Raw genomic sequence first — 23,127 nt, 5'->3', positions numbered from 1 at the left:
AAGAAATCAGTTAGCAATTAAAGCAAGTGCCAAAGCAAAGTTCTTACCGAAGCCGGTCGGAAGTGGGGTCCGTATAGGACTCAGCCCAAAAATGTACATCACTCCCTCGTGAAGAAGCTTGTTGATGTCAAGTCGTAGACCGGCTAGTACATTTGCGGCGTGAAGATAGTCCGGTCGGGTCTTGAATTTCTTCAGTTCGGGAGGGGGAGGTAGACTGACTTGCCACTGGGTCGGAAAGTTTGGCTGACTGGGCATGCGGAGGTAGAAATAATAGTCCTTCCAATGTTTATTGGAAGTGGGTAGTTTATTGAAGAAGACCAAACCGGGCCGAGCTTGGAACATAAAGGTGCCCGGCTCGGCTTGCTTAGGATAATAGAAATAAAAGAAGACCTCCGGTCGGAGGGGAATGTTGTGAATCTTGAACAAAACGACAACGCCGCAGAGGAGACGGAAGGTGTTTGGTACTAAACTTCCGAGCGGCACGCCAAAATAATTGCAGACGTCTGCTATAAAAGGATGGACGGGGAACCGCAGACCGGCGGTAAATTGGTCGCGAAAGACACAGAAACCACCGCGCGGCGGTCTGTGTGGCCGAGCGGCAGGACCAGCTAGGCGAACTTCGATATCCTCGGGGATTTCGAAATTGTCAGCCAAAATGTCAAAATCCCGTTGTTCGAAACGAGATCGCATGGTAGTATACCATGGGCCTAAGGATTGTTCTTCGGGATGAGAAGAACTGGCCATGATCAGGGCAGAAGAAATCAAAAAGGAAGTTCCAAAGACGAAGGAATGGAATTTCAAAGACTCGAGCTAGGGGAAGAAATACGGATTAGATACCGGAAAGGAAGGAGGAGAGATCTAAAACCTTACTGAGGGGAGATGAATCGAGGAAAGGCGCCGGAGAGCGTCAGAAGGCAGCAACAAGATCGACGGAGCTCCACAGCGCAGAGAGCAACAGTAGAGGTAACGGAGGCGTGTGAAGGCGAGAAGGAAACGAAGAATTTATAGGGTGAGGGCCGGTCGGCCTCCACCGTCGGATCCAGGTCACGGGAATCAATGCATACATCTAGCCGTTTATTTCGAATTGCTTCGGTCACATCAAAATATCATGCAACCGCCTCCGTACTCTGATGGCATTGCTCCACGTGGCAGTCAATCATTCGGAGCATTTAATGAAGGTATGATCGACATTGATGTCGAAGATTGGCGCAGAACGCAAGGAGATCCGGCGAAAGCCATCATTGATTCATTCAAGGATACCTCTGCCGCTGACCGGGCGGAGAAGATTAGCATGGAAGAGCCGTTCGGCTAGACTCACAGTCCAGTCAGTCGGACTATGCGCCTCCTTCGACTAGACTTGAAGGGAAGGCAAGTGATCCGGTAGTAAGAGCGGGCCCCCCCTTCTCTTGCAAAGTCAACGCCAAGTGGAAGTCACCGGAACAGCCGCCCACCCAGAGGAGAGTGTGGTCCGACCGGACGGACGGCCATAGATGGCCGGTCCGACTGGACTGCCGGCCGGCCGATGGAATCGAGTACCCGGAAGGGTCCGGCCGGTTTGCACTTATAGTTGGTAGGCACCCTGTCAAATCGGGGTTCCGACGCTCAGTTAAAAAGGTCATGGACCTAGCTGACCTTTTGGCCGATTACAGTCATAAAGCACCCCTGTTTGTTAGTCTCCACAAAGCACAAGTAAACCACTGCGGATGTCCGGTCGGATGTTTAGGTATCTTTCCGCTCGGACTACAAGTTTGGAGCAAAGGAAAGGGCCAGAGGATTTCTTTCTCTGACAACCTGTAGGTTTCACGTGTGTGTCATGCTCCAAATCTTGGGATTCTGCTGTCCCATCGAGGGCATGCTTTGACTGTAGCGATATGGGTCAGGTAAACTTTCTGACAGCCGCGTACCTAGGAAAGGACAGGTAAGCTTTCTGACAGCCGCATACCTAGGATAGGACAGGGGACACTTATGCACCTTGGTACGCGTGCCCAAACATTTCACAGCTCTATATAAAGAACCTCAGGTTTCATCGACAAGGGATGCTGGTATGTACTCTGAGACTTCTGGAGCCACCTTGTTCATCGTGATTTACCTGACTTGAGCGTCGGAGGGTCGTCGCTGGGAATCCCCTTCCCGGCTCGACTTCTGTGCAGGATAGCCGGAGCATCTCGACACTAGTTGGAGACCTACATCAGCGAGCCTTGGAGCGTCACGTGCCCAGCGTCTGTTGACTTCTGGTTCGGACAGGATCAATGCTGTTTGTCGGCGGTAGGTGTCTCGAGAAAGATATCACTAGCTGTCCTTTTTGTCCTCTTCTAAGTCTTTTGTCTCTTACTGGGCCGGACGGGATGCACGCACGACCTCTAGGGCGCTTGGGTGCGTATGCGCATCGGACTGGGCGAGAAGGCCGCTCGGTCAAATACTCGAACGGGAGTACGATCTGGTTGATCTGCGGTTCGACCGAGCGGATCGGCCGCTCGGCACGACGGTTCCTCTATAAGGGAGCTTGTGAACGTCGGAAGCTCGACCCCAGGTCGAGCTGTCACACGCCGGCCCGGGATTTACTCCGGCCGGTCGGCCAGGCGACTTTCCCACCCCGCTCAGCTGGGACTTTGACTCTCCCGTGTCGTTGAACCCTTCCTATGTGGGCCCCGATCCTTACCACTGGATCACGTGTCTTCCCTTCAAGTCTAGTCGAAAGAGGCTGCAAGTCCGACTGACTGAACTATTGGCTTGGTGATACGTCTGCCGCTCGGCTACCGACATTGGTGTCTATCCGATCGGGAACTGCGGAAGTGGGCGATGCCGCTCGACACGACCCCTGCTGGTACTTGGAAAGTTTTGTTTGCCAGCAGTTGTCCCACCGCTCCGACCTTGGTCAATGCCGATGCCCCTAGAATCTCCTCAAAATTCGTGTAAATCCTCGCCATTAAGGCTAAGCATGCGACCATGCCTGCGTAATGGTGCTCATTAAATGCGACCCGTGAGCGGGCGCCACGTGGTCACGCAGCCGTCACCGCTCGCTCGAGCTGTCAGGGCTGATATGGCCTTTGGCCTTTTGAATTCGACGGTCAGATCTACGCCTCGGATCCTGTGACCTGGATCAGACGGCTCCGGTCGATCGAGCCCAACGTTTATAAGGACATCTCTTCTTCCCCCAGCCGCTTCGCGTTATCACGTGCGCGCATCCGAAGGCTTCTGTTCCATCTTGCTCAGTGCTCCGGCGAACTCACTTTTTAGTGTTCCGGCAATCCCTTGCCTCCGCCATCCTTTCCTGTAAGGAATCCCTACCCTTTATCTTCTTCATTGTGCTTTCTTTTGTATTCTTAGCGACATCTGTGTTAGTTCTGCACTGTTCCGACCTTCTCTTTCATCCATCCCTTTGTTCTCTGGTTCTGGCTTTCTCTACTATTCCGGCGATGCCTAGCACCTCGCAATCGTCTAATCCCTCTCCTAGCCTCAGGTATACGACCATGGAGAGCCGGTTTGATGAGGGTGACACGACGAACTTCATCCGTGACTTCGAACTCCCCTCTGCCTATAGATTGATATTAGCTACCTCTTCCGATCGGCCACAAGACCCGCCGCCCGGCACTACTTGTTTCTTCTGAGACCAGTTTGTAGCCGGTCTGCGTTTTCCTCTACATCCGTTTATCCTTGAAGTTTGTAATTATTTCCGCCTCCCGGTCGGCCAACTCGTTCCGAACTCCTTCAGGCTGTTGTGTGGAGTGGTCATCCTCTTTATAGGTTGCACAGTATTCCCTTAGTCCCCAAGATTTTCCATTATTTCTACTATCCCAAACAATCCGAGAGGGGCACCTTCCTCTTCTAGTTGCGGATCGGCCTTGTTTTCTTCGACAAAATGCCGACCTCAAATAAACATTGGAAGGAGTATTACTTTTACCTTCGTCTTCCCGAGCTGCTAGCTTTCCGAACCAAATGGCAGACCGTCGTGCCGGCCCCGCCAGACCTTGGTAAATATAAGAGCCAGCCGCCCTACCTCCATGCAGCCAACCAACTGGTCGGGCAGAAATTCAACATTCATAGGCTGCTTTGTGAGGGCATGTTGTACATATTCGAATTAAGTCGGATCCGAACGAAGCTTCCGAGCAGCATGGGTAAGCGTTTTCCTCTCCCCCTTTCCTTTTGATCTAACTGATTTATTCTTCTTTTATGTAGCCGACATCATGTGGCGCGCCAAGGCCGCTGATCGAATGAAGTTGAGGGCCGTCGAGATAGAGGCGGCGACAGCTAAGGAGATGGTCGACCGGGGCATTGCGCCGGTCGGCTCACACGAGGGTGAGAGCGAAGAAGATCCACCCATCGTCGGAGAGTTGGTCGTTCAGGAAGTTGTAGTGGAGGCGGTCGGCGATGCTACTTCGTCCGCTGGACATCCTACGCCGGAGGACGGTGGGCCCTCCGCCGACGACGCTCTGCTGATGACACGCAAGCGGCGCCGGATGGACCCTCCTGCCCATTCGGCTACATCTGTGGAACCGGCGTTAGAGCAGGTCAGCGCTCCTTCTGCAACAGTCGACCTAGCCCCCGTTTCAGGTTTGGGACGAATCCTGGATTCGTCCCAAAAATTTAAGTATTTAAAAAAAATATAACAAAATGGGATGCCTTAAATACGGACCTAGAGACATCAGAATTTGATGACAAGTTTCTATGCGTTCGTATCGTTGTCCTGATCGTAAATATATCCATGAAAATATTTTTGACCAAATATATTTATTTTTGGAATTTTTTAATCCCAATTTGACCTAATTTGGTGTTAAAAATTTGAATCACTAAAAATATTAATTAAAAATTATGGATGATGACATATTTACGATCAGGTCAACGATACGAATGCATAGAAACTTGTTTCATGAAATTCTGATGTCTTTAGGTCCATATTTAAGCTTTCGGATACTAATTTACATTCATTCGCTACATAACACCTTTTTAGTTATTAGGAACCTATATATGTTTTAAAATATATCTACTAAGATACATCGGAATTTGATGAAACAAGTTTCTATACATTCGTATCGTTGTCCTGATCGTAAATATATCCATAAAAATAATTTTGACCAAATATATTTATTTTTGAATTTTTTAATTCCAATTTGATCTAATTTGGTGTTAAAAATTTGAATCACTGAAATTATTAATTAAAAATTATGGATGATGACATATTTATGATCAGGTCAATGATACGAACACATAGAAACTTGTTTCATGAAATTCTGATATTTCTAGGTCAAGATATAAGCCTTCGGTGTATGATTTTGCCTTTTTAAATATTATTTTCAGGTTTGGGATGAATCAGTGATTCGTCCCAAATTTTGGGACGAATTAATTATTTAAAAAAAATATAATAAAATGGGGCGCTTTAAATATGAACATAAAGATATCGGAATTTGATGAAACAATTTTCTATGCGTTAGTATCATTGTCCTGATCGTAAATATATGCATAAAAATATTTTTGACCAAATATATTTATTTTTGGAATTTTTTATTCCCAATTTGACCTAATTTGGTGTTAAAAATTTGAATCACTGAAAATATTAATTAAAAATTATGGATGATGACATATTTACGATCAGGTCAACGATACGAACGCATAGAAACTTGTTTCATGAGATTCTGATGTCTCTAGGTCAAGATATAAGCTTTCGGTGTTTGATTGTCTTTTTTAAAAAAAAAAAATTATTTTTGGGACGAATCCTGGATTCGTCCCAGAATTTGGGACGAATCCTCTATTCGTTCCAAAATCTGGATGAATCCAGGATTTGTCCCTAAATTTGGGACGAATTCTGGATTCGTTCCAGATTTCGGGATGAATTTAGCAACGAATTTTTTTCCTGTTGCAAACTTGAAACGAAATTTTTTTGTTGCAAAATTTGTTGATTATTTGGGTCGAAATTTATTTTCGTTGTTAAAGTTATCTCAATTTTGAGACGAATTTTGTTCGTTTCAAACTTTTGTCTCCAAATTTATGTTTTTTTTTTTTTTTTTTTTTTTTTGGAGTGCATCTAGTTTTTTAATTATCGATATTTGTCCTTTATACGTTAGTCCTAAAATCGATTGAAAAATGCTCAGGAGAAACAAATTATCGATATTTGTCCTAAAATCGATTGAAAAATTGTTGAATGAGGCAATTCACGAAGCCATCGCAAGAATAGAGATAATAATAGGTTGGATTAACATCAAATTTTATATTCTCTACTTACTCTCAATTAATAGCATACTCTTCCGTCCAATCCGTCCTACTTACTCTCACTTAATTAGTCAATTAAATATGGTTCAACTTGTCTATTATTTATTCTCATAAAAAATAAGCCGCCTTCTAACTTTTGCCCATTATCTTGACCTTCTTCACTACACAGGCACAGCTTCCATAGTCCCAGGACCCAGATCATCCCAGACAGACGAAGGTTGAATTGGCCGTCCTGTCCGAGGCAAAGATGGAGCGCTCCTCCACCAAAACTCATCTCGTCTGCATGGCTCTCCCCTCGCAAGGCCACATCAACTCCATGCTCAACCTGGCCAAAGTCCTCCACTTCAAGGGCTTCTTCATAACCTTCGTCAACACCGAGTCCGCCCACCGACAACTTCTCGACCATAGCGGATCACTTTCCGCTCTCGACGGCCTCCCTGACTTCCGCTTCGCCAGCATCTCCGACGCCCCCGACGATAGCGACCAATTATACAGAGAAGGCGCTAGAAATCGCGTCCTCGCCGCCCAAAAGCACTGCCCTGCTTCTTTCCTCAGGCTCATATCCGCGCTGAACGATCCGAGCATATCCAGCGTCCCACCCGTTAGATGCGTCATCTCAGATTCCTTCGCCACCTTCACCCTCAACGCCACCACCAAATTGGGGATCCCTAACGTGTTCTACTGCACAGTGGCCGCGTGTGGCTTCACGGACTTGTACTACTCCAAGGACTTGATCGAGAGGGGCCTCATCCCTTTGAAAAGTAAGTATTAACGTGTCATATAAGTTGGAATTTGAGGTGCTCAAATTTATTTGATAAGATAATCGAGTCTAATCGAGTTTGAGCTTGATCCATGGACTTAATTAGGTGAAGACGATCTTACAAATGGGTATCTGGACACTGTCGTTGATTGGATACCAGGAATGGTAACAGTCCGGCTGAGAGATTTGACTAGTTTCATTCGAACCACCGACCGAGACGACGCATCGCTCAACTTTTTCATGGACGGAGCGCGTGCATCTCACCAAGCCACGGCAATCGTCTTCAACACTTTTTCTGAATTAGAATCGCCATTGCTCAGCGTGTGTTCCTCGATGCTGCCGGCGCCGGTGTTCGATATCGGTCCCATGTGCCTGGTTTCTCAGCACATTCCCGATGATTCATCGACCTCATCGATTGGTGGACTGAACATGTGGAGAGAGGACTCGCGATGCATGGAATGGCTAGACGAAAAGGAGTCAGGGTCCGTGTTGTACGTCAACTTTGGTAGCTTGACAAACTTGACGAGCGAGCAGGCCGTGGAGTTCGGATGGGGTTTGGCTAACAGCGGATGCGCGTTTCTTTGGGTCATTAGACCGGACCTCTTGGTCGGCGACGCGGCGTTGTTGCCACGGGAGTTCTCGGAGATGACCGAGGGAAGGAGCTTCTTCACGAGCTGGTGCCCACAACGGAGGGTGTTGGCTCATGCTGCAATTGGAGGTTTCTTGACGCACTGCGGATGGAATTCTACGGCGGAAAGCATATGCTCAGGGGTTCCCATGATCTGTTGGCCTTTCTTTGCCGATCAGCAAATTAATCGTAGGTACATATGCTCTGTATGGGGCATTGGAATGGAAATTGATGAAGATGTAACGAGGGAGGAGGTGGAAGGGTTGATCAAGGAGCTGATGGAAGGGCAGAAGGGGAAGGAAATGAAGAGGAAAGCGGTGGAGTGGAAAGAAAAAGCAGTTGAGGCAGCCAAACCTGGTGGAGGATCTTGGAGAAATTTGGAAAAGCTTATCCGGGAGATAATAATGAAGGAGTGATGTTAAATGGAAAATTAAACTTATTTTCTATGTTGAATAATTAAATAAATTACTTTTCTATTAGCTTTACAGTTCGTTTATAGTTTAGTCATGAAATTTGATGATATATATAAATCATGTGTATTCAATCTCTTAGTTTTTTAATGATAGACTTGTATATAGTTGATAAATTTTTTTTGATTTTTATAGGATTTTATATAATTGTAAAAATAATTTTATAGAGTTCTATAGATTTTTTTGCAAGACTTTAATATATATTTATAAAATTCATGAAAATTTATGGATTTAAGGAGATGCATTCAATCTTAGAAAAGTAGACGGTCATGATCTCGTATGATATTTATTTTCAAACAAAACTTAAAATACCTATTTAAATTTATTGTTTCAATAAAATAATAAATAATATATTTATCCATAATTTTTTTTTATATTTTTATCTTATTTTGATTAAAAACAAAGAGAAGATAACGTCTCACTTAAAAAAAAAACTATAATAATATAATTTTAAATCTAACAATATTATTGATCCTGTCCGGGTGCTGAGTCGACAGATGCTGGGGACGTGGCACTCTCGTTGACGGCGTATGAACCTCTGACTGGCATGAGCCTCCGATGAGAACCTACAAGCACAAAATCAAGGTGGGAAGTGTTCCCGACAACGACCCTCCGACGCTCAAGTTAGCTCCAGTGAGAAGAGATCGAGGCAGAGTAACGAGAATGAAGACTGTAGCTATAGTAGATGAGAATGCATACCTCCGTCGAAGGTTGAGGGCCCTTATATAGGGCTCCTAGGGGGCGCGTGCACGCTTTCTGAGGTGTGCACGCTCCTCAAAGCATACCTAGAAATAGTCGTGTCAGAAAAGTGCGTCTGACGTCATACCTCAATTGTCCGAGCATATCCCTGACATGATAGTGGAAGCTTTCACCGTACGATTCTCTGTTTAGTCCGGCCGCCGACCATGTCGTCTGTCGGTGGCGCTTGTCTCGAGGAAGATATAGCCAGATGTTATTTTTGTCGGTATCTGGTCGAGCGGAAGAGACGCTCGGCCCGTCAGTCACCCGGTCGTTCGATGGGCATCATGGCTGAGCCGAACTGGTCGTCCGCTCGAACGAGGGCGACTAGCGCGGTCCTCTGAACAAAATGAGTCCTGCTTAGCTTGTGAGTGTCGTAAGCTCGGCATAACAGCCGAGCTGTTAAAGCGTCGGCTCGGGCGCTGTTCAAGTCGATCGCTCAGGTAGGTTGACTTTGACTGCGACTAACGGCCGAGCTGTCAAAGCGCCGGCTCGGGCACTGTCCGAGCCGATCGCTCAGGTAGGTTGACTTTGACTGCGACCGCCACAGGGCCGTTGACCATCATCCGGGTGGGCCCCCCCTTTCTTACCACCGGATCACGTGCCTCCTCCTCAAGTCTAGTCGAAGGAGGCTGTAAGTCTGATTGACTGGACTAGTCTGCCGACACAGGGCCGACCGATCAAGAAAGCCGAGCGCCCCTAACACTACCTCATAACGTCGACCAGAAGCGTGCCCGCTATCACTTGGCAGAATTTTTACTGATTGGTTTGCTTATCTGAAGATGGTCAACAATGACCTACCACAGATCTCCTCGGAATGCTCGCAAATCCCGTCCATTAGGGCCGAGCATGCGGCCACGCCCTCGTAATGGCGTTCATTAAATGCCCTCCTATGATTGACAGCCACGTGGCACCGCCGTTGTCATCGCACGCTTGAGGCTTGATGTGACCTCTGGCGGTTTGAATTCAACAGTGTGATTTGTGTCTTGGGGCCCGCGACCTAGATCGAATGGCTCCGCTTGCCCTAACCTCTTTTTTATAAAGTCGTTGTGTTGTCTCTGTTTCATTTCGCAGTCTTCGCGTTTTGGTGCTCAAGCTATTCGGTGTTCATCGCTCCGTCGACGATTTGTGTTCCGAGCTCCGTCGACTCACGCTTTTCTTCCATCCTCCGTGTAAGGTCATTGCTACTTCTTGTCTTTGCCTCTGTTTCTCTTGTCTTTTTGAGCTTTTACTATTTCCTCGGCGTCTTATTCGTTGACCTCCCTATATTCTCGCTTTCTCCACTGTTCTGGCGATGGCGAGTTTGTCACAACCGTCTGACCCTGCTCCCGGCCTCTGGTATACCGCCATGGAGAGCCGGTTTGATGCAGGTGACGCGGTGAGCCTCGTCCGCACCTTCGAACTTCCTCCTGACCATAAATTAATATTAGTTACTCCGTCCGATCGGCCTCATGATTCGTCGACCGACACTACTTGTTTCTTCCGAGACCAGTTTGTAGCTGATCTGCGTTTTCCCATACATCTGTTCGTCATTGAAGTATGTAATTATTTTCTCCTCCCGCTTGGCCAACTAATTCCAAACTCGTTTAGATTGCTGTGCGGCGTAGTTATCTTATTTAGGCTGCATGGCATCCCTTTAGTTCCCAAGATTTTCCATTACTTCTACTATCTCAAACAGTCCGAGTGGGGTACTTTCCTTTTCCAGTCTCGGATCGGCCTTGTCTTCTTCGACAAAATGCCCACCACTAATAAACATTGGAAAGAATACTTTTTCTTTCTACGTTTGCCCGAGTCGCCGTCCTTCAGAACCAAGTGACAGACCGCCGTACCCTCTCCACTAGAGCTCGGTAAATACAGGAGCCAGCCGACCTACCTTCACGTAGCCGACATGCTGGCCGGCCAAAAGTTCAACATCCACGAATTGCTCTGTGAGGGCATGTTATACATGTTCGGGCTAAGTCCGATCCGCTCAAAACTTCCGAGTAGCATGGATAAGAGCTCTCTTGATCCTTTTTTCCTTTTGATCTAACTGATTTGATTTCCCTTTCTGCAGCTAACATCATGATGTGCGCTCGTGCTATCGAGCGGATGAGGTTGAGGGCTGACGAGATTGAAGCGGCGGCTGCTAAGGAGATGGTCGACCTTGGAATTGCGCCGGTCGGCTCACACGAAGGTGAGAGCGGCAAAGCACCTACTGCTATCGGTGGATCGGCCGTTCGAATTTCTACAACTGAAGCGGTGGGCGATGCTAATTCATCCGCTAGACATCCCTCTACTCAAGACGAGGACGTGGAGCACTCGGCCGAGGATGCTCCTTTGGTATCCCACAGACGACATCAATTTGATCCTGTCCGGGTGCTGAGTCGACAGACGCTGGGGGCGTGGCGCTCTCGTTGATGGTGTACGAACCTCCGACTGGCGTGAGCCTCTGGTGAGAACCTGCAAGCACAAAACCGAGCCGGGAAGGGGTTCTCGGCGACAGCTCTCCGACGCTCAAGTCAGCTCTGGCGAGAAGAGATCGAGGCAGAGTAATGAGAATGAAGACTGTAGCTACAGTAGATGAGAATGCATACCTCCGTCGAAGGTTGGGGGCCCTTATATAGGGCTCCCAAGGGGCGCGTGTATGATTTCTGAGGTGTGCACGCTCCTCAAAGCATACCTAGAAATGGTCGTGTCAGAAAAGTGTACCTGACGTCATACCTCAATTGTCCGAGCATATCCCTGACGTGATAGTGGAAGCTTTCACCGTACGATTCTCTGTCTGGTCCGCCCGCCGACCATGCCGTCTGTCGGTGGCGCTTGTCTCGAGGAAGATATAGCCAGATGTTATTTTGTCTGTATCGGGCCAAGCGGAAGGGACGCTCGGCCCGTCAGTCACCCGGTCGTTCGATGGGCATCACGGCTGAGCCGAGCGGGTCGTCTGCTCGACCGAGGGCAACTGGCGCGGTCCTCTGAACAAAATGAGTCCTGCTTAGCTTGTGAGTGTCGGAAGCTCGGCATAACAGCCGAGCTGTCAAAGTGCCGACTCGGGCGTTGGCCGAGCCGATCGCTCAAGTAGGTTGACTTTGACTGCGACTAACGACCGAGCTGTCAAAGCACCGGCTCGGGCGCTGTCCGAGCCGATCGCTCAGGTAAGTTGACTTTGACTGCGACCACCACAGATCCGTTGACCATCATTCGGGCGGACCCCCTTTTTTACCACCGGATCAATTATAATAATTTTCAATATTTTTATTTATAATTTTAATCCAAAGTAAACAATACTTCGTACTTTAAAAATTGAACATATTGTGTACTTTACTCAAATACAGTAACATCATAATGATCTTTTCAATTTTTAAATTTGCTTCTCAATTTTGATCGGACCAATTTAAGTTGTGATTATCTTTTCAACAAAATTCTATTATATTTTGGATGAGTATTTCTTTAGATGCAAAAATGAAATGAATCCTAATTAATTACGTAGTTTTCGAGAGCTACATCGTATTAAATTTTTCTCTAACACCTCTTAAATTTTTATCTAGATCCGGTATTGTTTACACGCTTTTTACTATAATTTTTTTCATATCATCAAAAACTAATTTAAATTCGATACTAATGCCAAAATCATTTTTGGGCCAGACACTAATACTTTTGTATATATTACAAAACTACGTACTTTTGTATTACAAAATTACGTGAAATCTTCTTTTCATCACCCTTCCAACAACATCTCCAATTTACCATCTTCGTTAAGGAACAATGCATTTGTTGGGCAACTCGTAACCACCACGGATCCATATCTGAGCAGCAGTTCATTGTCGTCTTCTGCGGTTTCAAACTTGCACAGGATATATAACCACCACTTAAAAAAAAATATTACATCGTTGACTATGTATTGACTTAGTAGGAGAGTAGTCCTGACGAAGAGGCCAACTATATACTAAAATCAACACTATGACATCATTCCTTTGTTTTAAAGTTAGGATCAAATCTAAATAGATTTCCTTCTTCCAATACTCAACTGCGTGAAATTATTTCATTAGATGCGCGAGTTTTTTTTTTGTTTTTTTATTTCAAATTGATAGATCATATTTAAAAAATATATTAATATTATTTAATATAATAATAGGCTGATGATCCTACGGATCACAGATCTATTATTAGTTTTTATATTTTTCTTGATGATTTCTTCATTTTTTGGAAGAGTAAGAAATAAAATGTTATTTCTTGATCTTTCACGAAAGTTAAGTACTATGTCATGATCTTAACTACTTATGAGATAGTTTAGTTGTATTGGTTGTTGCGAATATGAATATTTCTCTTCATCAACTTATTTCGTTATATTGTGATAATTAGAGTGTTATTCAAATTACGTGCAATTTAATTTTCATGAGCAGACGAAATATATTAAAATTAATTGTCATATTACTCATCATCTTCAGATTGACACTATCACATTGTCTTTCGTTTCTTCAAATCTATAGATTACTGATATATTTATCCAGGTACATTCTGTTTCACACTTTCGTTTTTTGTCTAATAAACTCTCAATATTTCTAGCTATAGCTTCATGACTTTGAGGGAGATGTTAGATTATATATATTTATTTGTTTATAATTTTTAGGACAATTTATTCTTTTTTCCCTTTTCTATTTAGGATTTAGGATTTCTTAGAACTTATTAACATTGTTATATAAGGCTTTATACTCTGTATTTCTAATATACTTTTTGGATTCGATAATATAATTAATTTTTTTCTCTTCATAATTTTTACATATGAGTATCTTATACCCAATCCAAATGAAAGAGGCTTTAGCTTTTAAACAATTAAATCAACCGACTTAATCCATCAGGAAATCATTTTAATCATGACTTATTTTCATTAATATTTCTCTTCACTTTGTGTCTTTACCCTAACCCTAATCCTAACTTTCAGTAATGAATCAAAATTATTCTGAAATTTCTGTATACTGAATTATTTGATATGAACGATATGTAGTTTATACCATATTAAAAATGAAGTATACCAAAATTTTAGTAGGGAATTGGTATATATTTTTATTATATCGAAATTTTTGATAGATATATGACTTCATATGAAAACTTTAATATATTATATCAAAATTTTTGATATATCGCTAATATTAGTATGTTTGGTATACATCGATATGATATGTATGATATATCAAAACAAAAATTATATTTTCCCCACCCCAACATTACATATCTCAAATCAGATTCAAAGAAGATAAATCAAATTTGGATTTCAGAAAACATCCAACTAGTCCATAGTAATACAGAACAAGGCCGACATAATTTCATTTCAGTCTAAATGATAGTGATTTTTATTTTTTTTTGTAAAATAATCAACTAAGAAAGTTTTGGATTAAGAGAAAAAAAATTATGAAATCAAATACCGATAATGAATGCCAAATTACTATAGTAATAATTCTTATTATTAATTTTTGTGTTTTTTCATATTTATATGAATGATTTTATTGTGATCTAAGTCAAGTCACGACAAAGTCAGGTTGCGAGTAATCTAAGTTTATTTTATTTTATATCTAATATAATTTTTTCATCCACTTGATTCGAGTAAAAGATTAATAAAAACTATGTTAAAATATATATATTTTTATAAATATTGTTATTATTATTTTTTAAAGTTGAGTGGTTAATAAATTACCACATAGAAAGATAAATCAAAGTTATCTGCTCAAGAATGTTGCTTCCAAATAGTTAAATTATTAATATGGAGAAGGAGAATTATGGATGATTATTAATTATTAACGTAGATGATTAAAATATAGAAAAAGACATGTTCAGACATATTAAATTTTGATCTCAAAATTTTATATGGTAATACACATACTTCAACCGCCGCACAACCCCTAGAGACAGAGATGCTGCAGGTGATAGCTGGATAATGATTATCTTTAAAGTTGAGGGTCGAATCTTAAGATTAACAGAGTATAATTCCTGACCCCGCATATAAGTCGCTCTTCATTCATCTAGTTTTTTAATTATCGTGATTTGTCCTTTTCACGTTAGTCCTAAAATTGATTGACAAACATGCTAAGGAGAAACAAATCATCTTTTACCACTCTGCACAACGATTGGATGTAAATAAGACTACACTAATGCAAAATTGTTGAATGAGGTAATTCACGAAGCCATCGCAAGAATAGATAATATGTTGGATTAAGATCAAATTTTATATTCTCTACTCACTCTCAATTAATAGCATACTCTTCCGTCCAATCCGTCCTACTTACTCTCACTTAATTAGTCAATTAAATATGGTTCCACTTGTCTATTATTTATTCTCATAAAAAATAAGCCGCCTTCTAATTTTTGCCCTTTATCTTGACCTTCTTCACTACGCAGGCACTGCAGCTTACAGAATACCAGGACCCAGACAGATCACAGACGAAGGTTGAATTGGCCGTCCTGTCCGAGGCAAAGATGGAGCGCTCCTCCACCAAAACTCATCTCGTCTGCATGGCTCTCCCCTCGCAAGGCCACATCAACTCCATGCTCAACCTGGCCAAAGTCCTCCACTTCAAGGGCTTCTTCATAACCTTCGTCAACACCGAGTCCGCCCACCGCCAACTTCTCAACCATAGCGGATCACTCTCCGCTCTCGACGGCCTCCCTGACTTCCGCTTCGCCAGCATCTCCGACGCCCCCGAAGATAGCGACCAATTATACAGAGAAGACGCTAGAAATCGCGTTCTCGCCGCCCAAAAGCACTGCCCTGCTTCTTTCCTCAGGCTCATATCCGCGCTGAACGATCCGAGCATATCCGGCGTCCCACCCGTTAGATGCGTCATCTCAGATTCCTTCGCCACCTTCACCCTCAACGCCACCACCGAATTGGGGATCCCTAACGTGTTCTACTGCACAGTGGCCGCGTGTGGCTTCACGGACTTGTACTACTCCAAGGACTTGATCGAGAAGGGCCTCATCCCTTTGAAAAGTAAGTATTAACGTGTCATATATATTAATTAGGTCACAGAATTGAAAAGAATTTAGATATCTCTATAATTTGTATGATATTATTTATTTTGGGTCTTTACTCTTAGGTTAAATTTTCTGATCATCCGGATTTTGATATCACTTATAGGATCGAAAAAAATTTAAATATCTCTATGTTTGTATGATATTGTCCATTTTAAATTTAGACCCTCATGATTTTATTCTTGTGCTCTCCATAAAAAACTTCATGTCAATAAAGATATCTTTTCTCTTTATAAATCATGATCTTTTTCACGTGTTTTATAATGTGGAATTATATTTATAATTTTATAAATCCAATAAATCGAGTCGAGTTAAGTCAGAAGTCAAAATTTGAGGTGCTCAAATTTATTTTATTTGATAAGATAATCGAGCCTGCGGTTGATTCATGACTTAATTAGGTGAAGACGATCTTACAAATGGGTACCTGGACACTGTCATTGATTGGATACCAGGAATGGTAACAGTCCGGCTGAGAGACTTGTCTAGTTTCATTCGAACCACCGACCGAGACGACGCATCGCTCAACTTTTCCATGGACGGAGCGCGTGCATCTCACCAAGCCGCGGCAATCATCTTCAACACTTTTTCTGAATTAGAATCTCCATTGCTCAGCACGTGTTCATCGATGCTGCCGGCGCCGGTGTTCGATATCGGTCCCATGTGCCTGGTTTCCCAGTACATTCCCGATGATTCATCGACCTCATCGATCGGTGGACTGAACATGTGGAGAGAGGACTCGCGATGCATGGAATGGTTAGACGAAAAGGAGTCAGGGTCCGTGTTGTACGTCAACTTTGGTAGCTTCACAAGCTTGACGAGCGAACAGGCCGTGGAGTTCGGGTGGGGTTTGGCCAACAGTGGATGCGCGTTTCTTTGGGTCATTAGACCGGACCTCGTGGTCGGCGACGCGGCGTTGTTGCCACGGGAGTTCTCGGAGATGACCAAGGGAAGGAGCTTCTTCGCGAGCTGGTGCCCACAGCGGAGGGTGTTGGCTCATGCTGCAATTGGAGGTTTCTTGACGCACTGCGGATGGAATTCTACGACGGAAAGCATATGCTCAGGGGTTCCCATGATCTGTTGGCCTTTCTTTGCCGATCAGCAAATTAATCGTAGGTACATATGCTCTGTATGGGGCATTGGAATGGAAATTGATGAAGATGTAACGAGGGAGGAGGTGGAAGGGTTGATCAAGGCGCTGATGGAAGGGCAGAAGGGGAAGGAAATGAAGAGGAAAGCGGTGGAGTGGAAAGAAAAAGCAGTTGAGGCAGCCCAACCTGGTGGAGGATCATGGAGAAATTTGGAAAAGCTTATCCAGGAGATAATAATGAAGGAGTGATGTTAAAAGGAAAATTAAACTTATTTTCCTATGTTGAAAAATTAAATAAGTTACTTTTCTATTAGCTTTACAATTCCTTTATGTTTAGTCATGAAATTTGGTGATATATATAAATCACATGCATAAACATACTTACGGGGTGTATTCAATCTCTTTCATTAACTTTATTTTTAATGATAGATTTTTGTAGAGTTCATAAATTTTTATTAACTTTTATAGAATCTTATATAGTTGTGAAAATAATTCCATGGAGTTCTATAAATTTTTTTGTAAGATTTTTATAAACATTTGTAACTTTCAAGGAAACTTATGAATTTAAAGAAGTGTATTCAATTTTGGAAAAGCATAGACGGTCATGATCTCGCACAATATTTATTTTCAAACAAAACCTAAAATACTTACTTAAATTTATTTTTTTTATAAAATAATAAATAATATACTTGTCCATAATTTTTTTTTCAACTTTTTATATTTTTATCTTATTTTGACTAAAAACACAGAGAAGATAACACCTTACTTTAAAAAAATTGTAATAATATAATTTTAAATCCAATAATATTATAATAATTTTAAATATTTTTATTTATAATTTTGATCCAAATTAACATGAAATGTTGGTCAACCCCTTAATTTGGTCAAACTGTTAATAAAATATTGAATTGATAAATTTGATTAGTAATAAAATTAATAATATTATTATTATTAATTTGATTAGTAATAAATTAATAATAATATTATTAATTTGATTAGTAATAATATTATTAAAATAAATAAATATAAATATATAAAATTTATTTAGGAATTTTTAAAATTTAATAAATTTTATAGAATATTTTTTGATTGAATTTCATTAGACTTTTTTACAAGACTTTTACATACATTTGTAAATTTCATGGAAATTTATGGATTTAAGGAGGTGTATTCAATCTTAAAAAAACATAGGTGATCATTATCTCGCACAATATTTATTTTCAAACAAAACCTAAAATACCTAATTAAACTTATTTTTTAATAAAATATTAAATAGCATACTTGTCCATGAAAAATCTTTTCAACTTTTTATACTTTTATCTTGTTTGGGCTAAAAACAAAGAGAAAATAACACCTCACTTTTAAAAAAAACTGTAATAATATAATTTTAAATCAAAAAATATTATAATGATTTTAAATATTTTTATTTATAATTTTTATCCAAATTAACAAAAATGTTGGTCAACCCTTTAATTTGGTCAAACTTTTAATAAAATATTGAATTGATAAATTTAATTACTAATAAAATTAATATTATTATTATTAATTTGATTAGTAATAATATTATTAAAATAAATATATAAAATTTATTTAGGAATTTTAAAATTTAATAAATTTTATAGAATATTTTTAGGCCGATTTTGATTAGACTTTATTAAATTATCTATTAATTAAATTGAGAATTAATTTGATTTATTAATATATTTTATATTAAAACCTACTGTCTCAAGTTTCTCTTCCCTCTACGCACAGTGCCGCCGTCCAAATCGACTTTGACTTTGACTTGCTCGCAAGTAGTCGACGGAAGATTACCGGTCGCCTCAAATAATTTTTCTATTTATTTTCCTCCTTTCCGGGGCACCGCATGCTTCACCGGATGACACTCATTGTTTCTCATCACGAGCTACTGAAGAAAAAATCTCCGCCTGCAGCCCGTCGCTGTGAGTCGTTGCCGAAGAAAAGGCTGCAAGCGGCTGCTGTTCCATTCTAGCTTTCCAACCATTCCGATCCATTCTTTTGTCGTTATAACGTCGGAGAACGACATTTCAAATGACTCTCAGCTTCGTATGAAATGCATGCTGAGAAGTTGATGCAGGCCGCCGAGTGGTTGAACAAGGACATGAGCTTTTAAGATAAAAGAAATAATCAAAATCGAGGAGCGGGAAGAGAAAGGACTTATTTGTAAAAAATTAAAGCGATTTGAAGTCTATAGAAATCTCAAGGATGAGGAGAAGACTTTTTATTTTATTTTTAAAATTGTACAAAGTGTTTTGGAGAGCTCTTATTGGTTAAAATTTATATCCAAGGATTTCTAAAAAAATTCATGAAAATTTATTAAAACTTTGGATACCAAAAGATTTTCATAGAGTTTTAAAAAGTCAAGTTTGAATACCACATGTGTCACGCCCCGGGGGAGTCCCCGTCCGAAGAAATTTCGGTAGAACCTCCCCTGTACGGCTGACAATCTGAATCATTTCTACATGCATAATATACCTCAGCCACAGGCGGCTGAATATACACACAACCACGCAGTTTATATGCAGCCTACTCGGCTGATACAATAAAAACACAACCACGCAGTTATATGTAAAGCTAACAACTCACTCGGCTCTACCAAAACCAAACACAGGGGAAATCCAATAGACAACACATACAACTATAAACAAAGACTGCTAGCCGGCTAGGCTTACACCACACAACAAAACAACACTCCAAAAACATAACTGAAACACAAAGCGAAATACAGAAATTTCATATACCAAAAATGTAAATAAATTAAAACGGAGACAAATCTTCTGATGTGACGTGGGGACCGGCAGGTAGGATACTCTAAGCGACTCCATAAACAACCTGGTACCTGAAAAAGATAGTGTCCACGGGGGTGAGTTTAACAACTCAGCAGATACCAGTTGACATGTATAGTAAGCTATAACAGACAGTAATAACTATGGAGTACAATCTTCTGGACAAAAGCTGGAAATGCACAATATAATAGGCTGAAGAGAACTGTATTCACCAGGGCCTCCTATCAGAATAGTCGGGTCGTCAAACCGATAGTATCATAAATCCTGTATGCATGTCAAACATATGCATCGATCAAATGCAGTATATAAGTGCGACAAACACAATCAGTATATGCATCAATGCATATGATGTCAATGACATGGTCACCCCTGACGCCAGTCAACCATATCACACACAATGATGAGACCGAGTGGGTATGGCTATGACAACCGTGCACTCTAACGTCACTGCTCCTGATGAGTGACCGAGTGGATGGGATGCTGTCAGAGTACACCTATCCTTCTACCCTAAATCATAAATGGGGGAGCTCAATGCTCTCATCTCCCGGTACACAATGACGGGGAGGGATCCCGGCGTGCTACCACGCTGCAGTACACTACCCATGAGCGTCCCAGCGGAGCACCACCGAGCAAACTAACGTGCTACCACGCTGCGTCACGCTACCCATGAGCGGACCAACGGAGCACCGACAGTGATGAAACTGGCGATGTGCTCAACAATAATGGAGAAGACTATCGCGCAGCATGCAATAATGCAAATGATACATGACACTAAGCATGACAATATCCTGAACCAATCCATATATATATAATGTATACCCTAGTATCAACAAGTCAAATCCACAGATCTAGGGTATACAGGTCCGCTATGGTATAAATAAAAACCTAGGTCCTGAACATCATAAGGCACTAAGGCAGGGTATGTCACTACCTCTATTAACAAATATATATAATCATGTGAGTACTAACATAAAATGCATAATAGGTGAGCTAACAAGCATATAATAGGTATCCGGTAGCGACATATCGAAACAAGGACAAACATAATTATTACTAAAGGTTATAACCTACTAAACATATCAACATGACATTATAAAAGATAAGTCAAGGTACCCGCCTCCAATAGAAAGGATCGTATCCGCAATAGATCCCTCGTCGAGACACCGTCTCGAATCAAAGTCCTGTATCAATCAATGTGTATATTTTATTTAGCTAAATTCAAAATGTAACAAGCTAAACAAAATTCCTAATTTCATTATGAACATCCATTTGGATTGCCCTACACAATCCACCCAAATTAACTAACACAAATTGGATCCAACTTACTCATTTATCAATCTAATACAAACTAATCATCAATTAACGCATCTGTTAATTACCTTAACTCATAATAAATTTAATTCCCTATTAATCCCATAGCAGAAATGGACTGAGCTACAATGATCGGGCAAATAACTAACCTCAATATCTCAACCAGTAAACTGAAATCAGATCGATGCTACATCTACTACCCAGCATTTCTTATCCAAATCTGATGTCTCAGCTGCTGAACCAAGAAACACCTTGCATTTCAGTGTCCAGATCAAAATGGAACTCAAGAAATCATCACAGTCAACAACAACCAAATTCTAGAACAACCCGTGCACCTTACCTCTACCTCTAACTACCTGTGAGGACCAAGGATTCGATGAGGAGGTGATGCTGGAACCTTGTGGCTTCTATGGCAGCAGCCAAAACAAATCGCCAAGGCGGATTTGCAAGCCACTGAGATGAACTCTAGTGCATCGGAAGAACAGTGAACCTTCCCGATGAAATCACCACTGCTTTGTTCGAATCCGGCAGCGAGAGAGGTTGGCCGCCCTAACCCTTTCGTCGATTACTCCTTTCCGATGACGGCAATACCAAGCAGTGGTGGCGGCAGAGGAGATCGAAGGCGGCAGAGGGAGAGAAAGAAGTGACAATCGGTGAAATAGATGACAACCCCCGATGGCGAGGTCGCCCTAGTACGGGATCAGCACCAGCTCCCCGGTGTCCCTCAGCATCGCATCGTCGAATGCTCGTCGGAGCCCCTGCCAAGACCTCTGCTTGTGCCGCCGCTCCCGCATGCTCCTCCTCTAGCCGGCTCGAAACGGTGACCTAGCATCAGCCGCCTGCCGCTTTGCTGAGAGAAAGGAAAGAGGTGAAAGGCTCGGGTGGAAGCTAGGGTTTCAGGGAAAGAGGGCTTTCCTTGGCTCGTCGTCGCTTGAGAGAGACGGCAGAGAGGGCTTAGACGTTCGCGGAAAAAGGGGAAGAGGAGAGGGAACCGTCGCGTGGCGGTTTTGGCAAGGAGTCGGCGTCGGGAGAAAAAGGGGGAAGAGGAAAAGAGTCGGGCGAGTAAAGAAGAAAAGGAAAAGGGAAAAGAAAAAGAAAATAGAACTTTTCCTAGCTTAAATAAGGTAGCCTAAACAGATTTTCCCGGACCCCATTTTTATCCCCATAAACTCGTCCATACGATTTCCGAAAAATTTCAGAAAAATTTCTAAAAGTTCCAAAAAATTTCCTTATCATTATTCACCATTTTTTCGGTATTTTACAACATGACTTTTTAAAATTCTATAAAAATATAATTTGGATACCACTAGATTTCTATAAAGTTTATAAAAGTCTATATTGAATACACCTAAACTTTTAAAATCCATAAAAATTAATTAAAAGTCCAATGGTTAAGATTAAATATTTGTGATTGAATCTTACTATTGAAAAGGATCTCCATGAGAAATCTTATCCCTCTGTCTCTATAAGATATATGATATGGTAATAAAAAAGGGCCCCACTAAAAATAGGCCAAAGCAAGGAAGACCGGTTGATGTGGAGGCTAAAGTCAGGCGACGCCAAACGGGTCGGTTATGGCCGAGCGAACCGGTCATGTCCGACCGGGCATGCGAAGGCAAGCAGACAACATAGAGCTAAGAGACAAACAGAAAGTACAGCTCCCGGCCACCGTCTCGTCTGAGCGGGTGGCATGTCCATTTGGGAGAAAGGCATCCTTCCGACTATGACAAAGTTTAGTAAAGGAGGATGGTGTTGTTCAGCACGACCAAGTAGTAGTGCCCAAATCGAGCGGACATTTGTCAGCTTATAATGGGATCCACCCGCGTATCTCCTCGTATTCTTTTAGAGGTTTGTGTCACTGACAACAGAGCATGTTCCACAAGTAAATCGTACTTTAGAAGTTTCCAGCTTTTCGCATCAAAGATATGCATGCTTACTAATTAAAGAAAGATATCGAGGACACTTTCTAGGCTTCTAGCTTGTCTTTTCATAGGACACTTAAGAAAATATGCGCACATTTTGAGATACGTGCACAGACACTATAGTAACACTATAAAAAAGGTCTCATCTACATGCAAATGTATACACAACTTTATTATCTTACACGTAGTGGTCGAGGCAAG

General features: G+C 42.0%; 2 protein-coding genes across 2 annotated transcripts; both read left to right on the top strand.

The window, feature by feature from the left end:
* Positions 1–6,357: 6,357 nt before the first annotated feature.
* Positions 6,358–17,202, top strand: LOC121979470 (7-deoxyloganetin glucosyltransferase-like). The gene is made up of 3 exons (XM_042531459.1): positions 6,358–6,421; positions 15,218–15,761; positions 16,201–17,202. Exons 2-3 carry the CDS (start codon positions 15,248–15,250, stop codon positions 17,136–17,138), a joined length of 1,452 nt encoding a protein of 483 aa, XP_042387393.1. The 5' UTR covers positions 6,358–6,421; positions 15,218–15,247; the 3' UTR covers positions 17,139–17,202.
* LOC121979468 (7-deoxyloganetin glucosyltransferase-like) lies at positions 6,415–8,071 on the top strand. Its single transcript, XM_042531458.1, has 2 exons — positions 6,415–6,965; positions 7,071–8,071. Exons 1-2 carry the CDS (start codon positions 6,452–6,454, stop codon positions 8,006–8,008), a joined length of 1,452 nt encoding a protein of 483 aa, XP_042387392.1. The 5' UTR covers positions 6,415–6,451; the 3' UTR covers positions 8,009–8,071.
* Positions 17,203–23,127: the final 5,925 nt, after the last annotated feature.

This window comes from Zingiber officinale, chromosome 5A (genome assembly GCF_018446385.1).
Source record: "Zingiber officinale cultivar Zhangliang chromosome 5A, Zo_v1.1, whole genome shotgun sequence".
In the NCBI taxonomy this organism is placed as follows: domain Eukaryota; kingdom Viridiplantae; phylum Streptophyta; class Magnoliopsida; order Zingiberales; family Zingiberaceae; genus Zingiber; species Zingiber officinale.
This window is presented reverse-complemented; position numbering and strand designations above follow the sequence as displayed.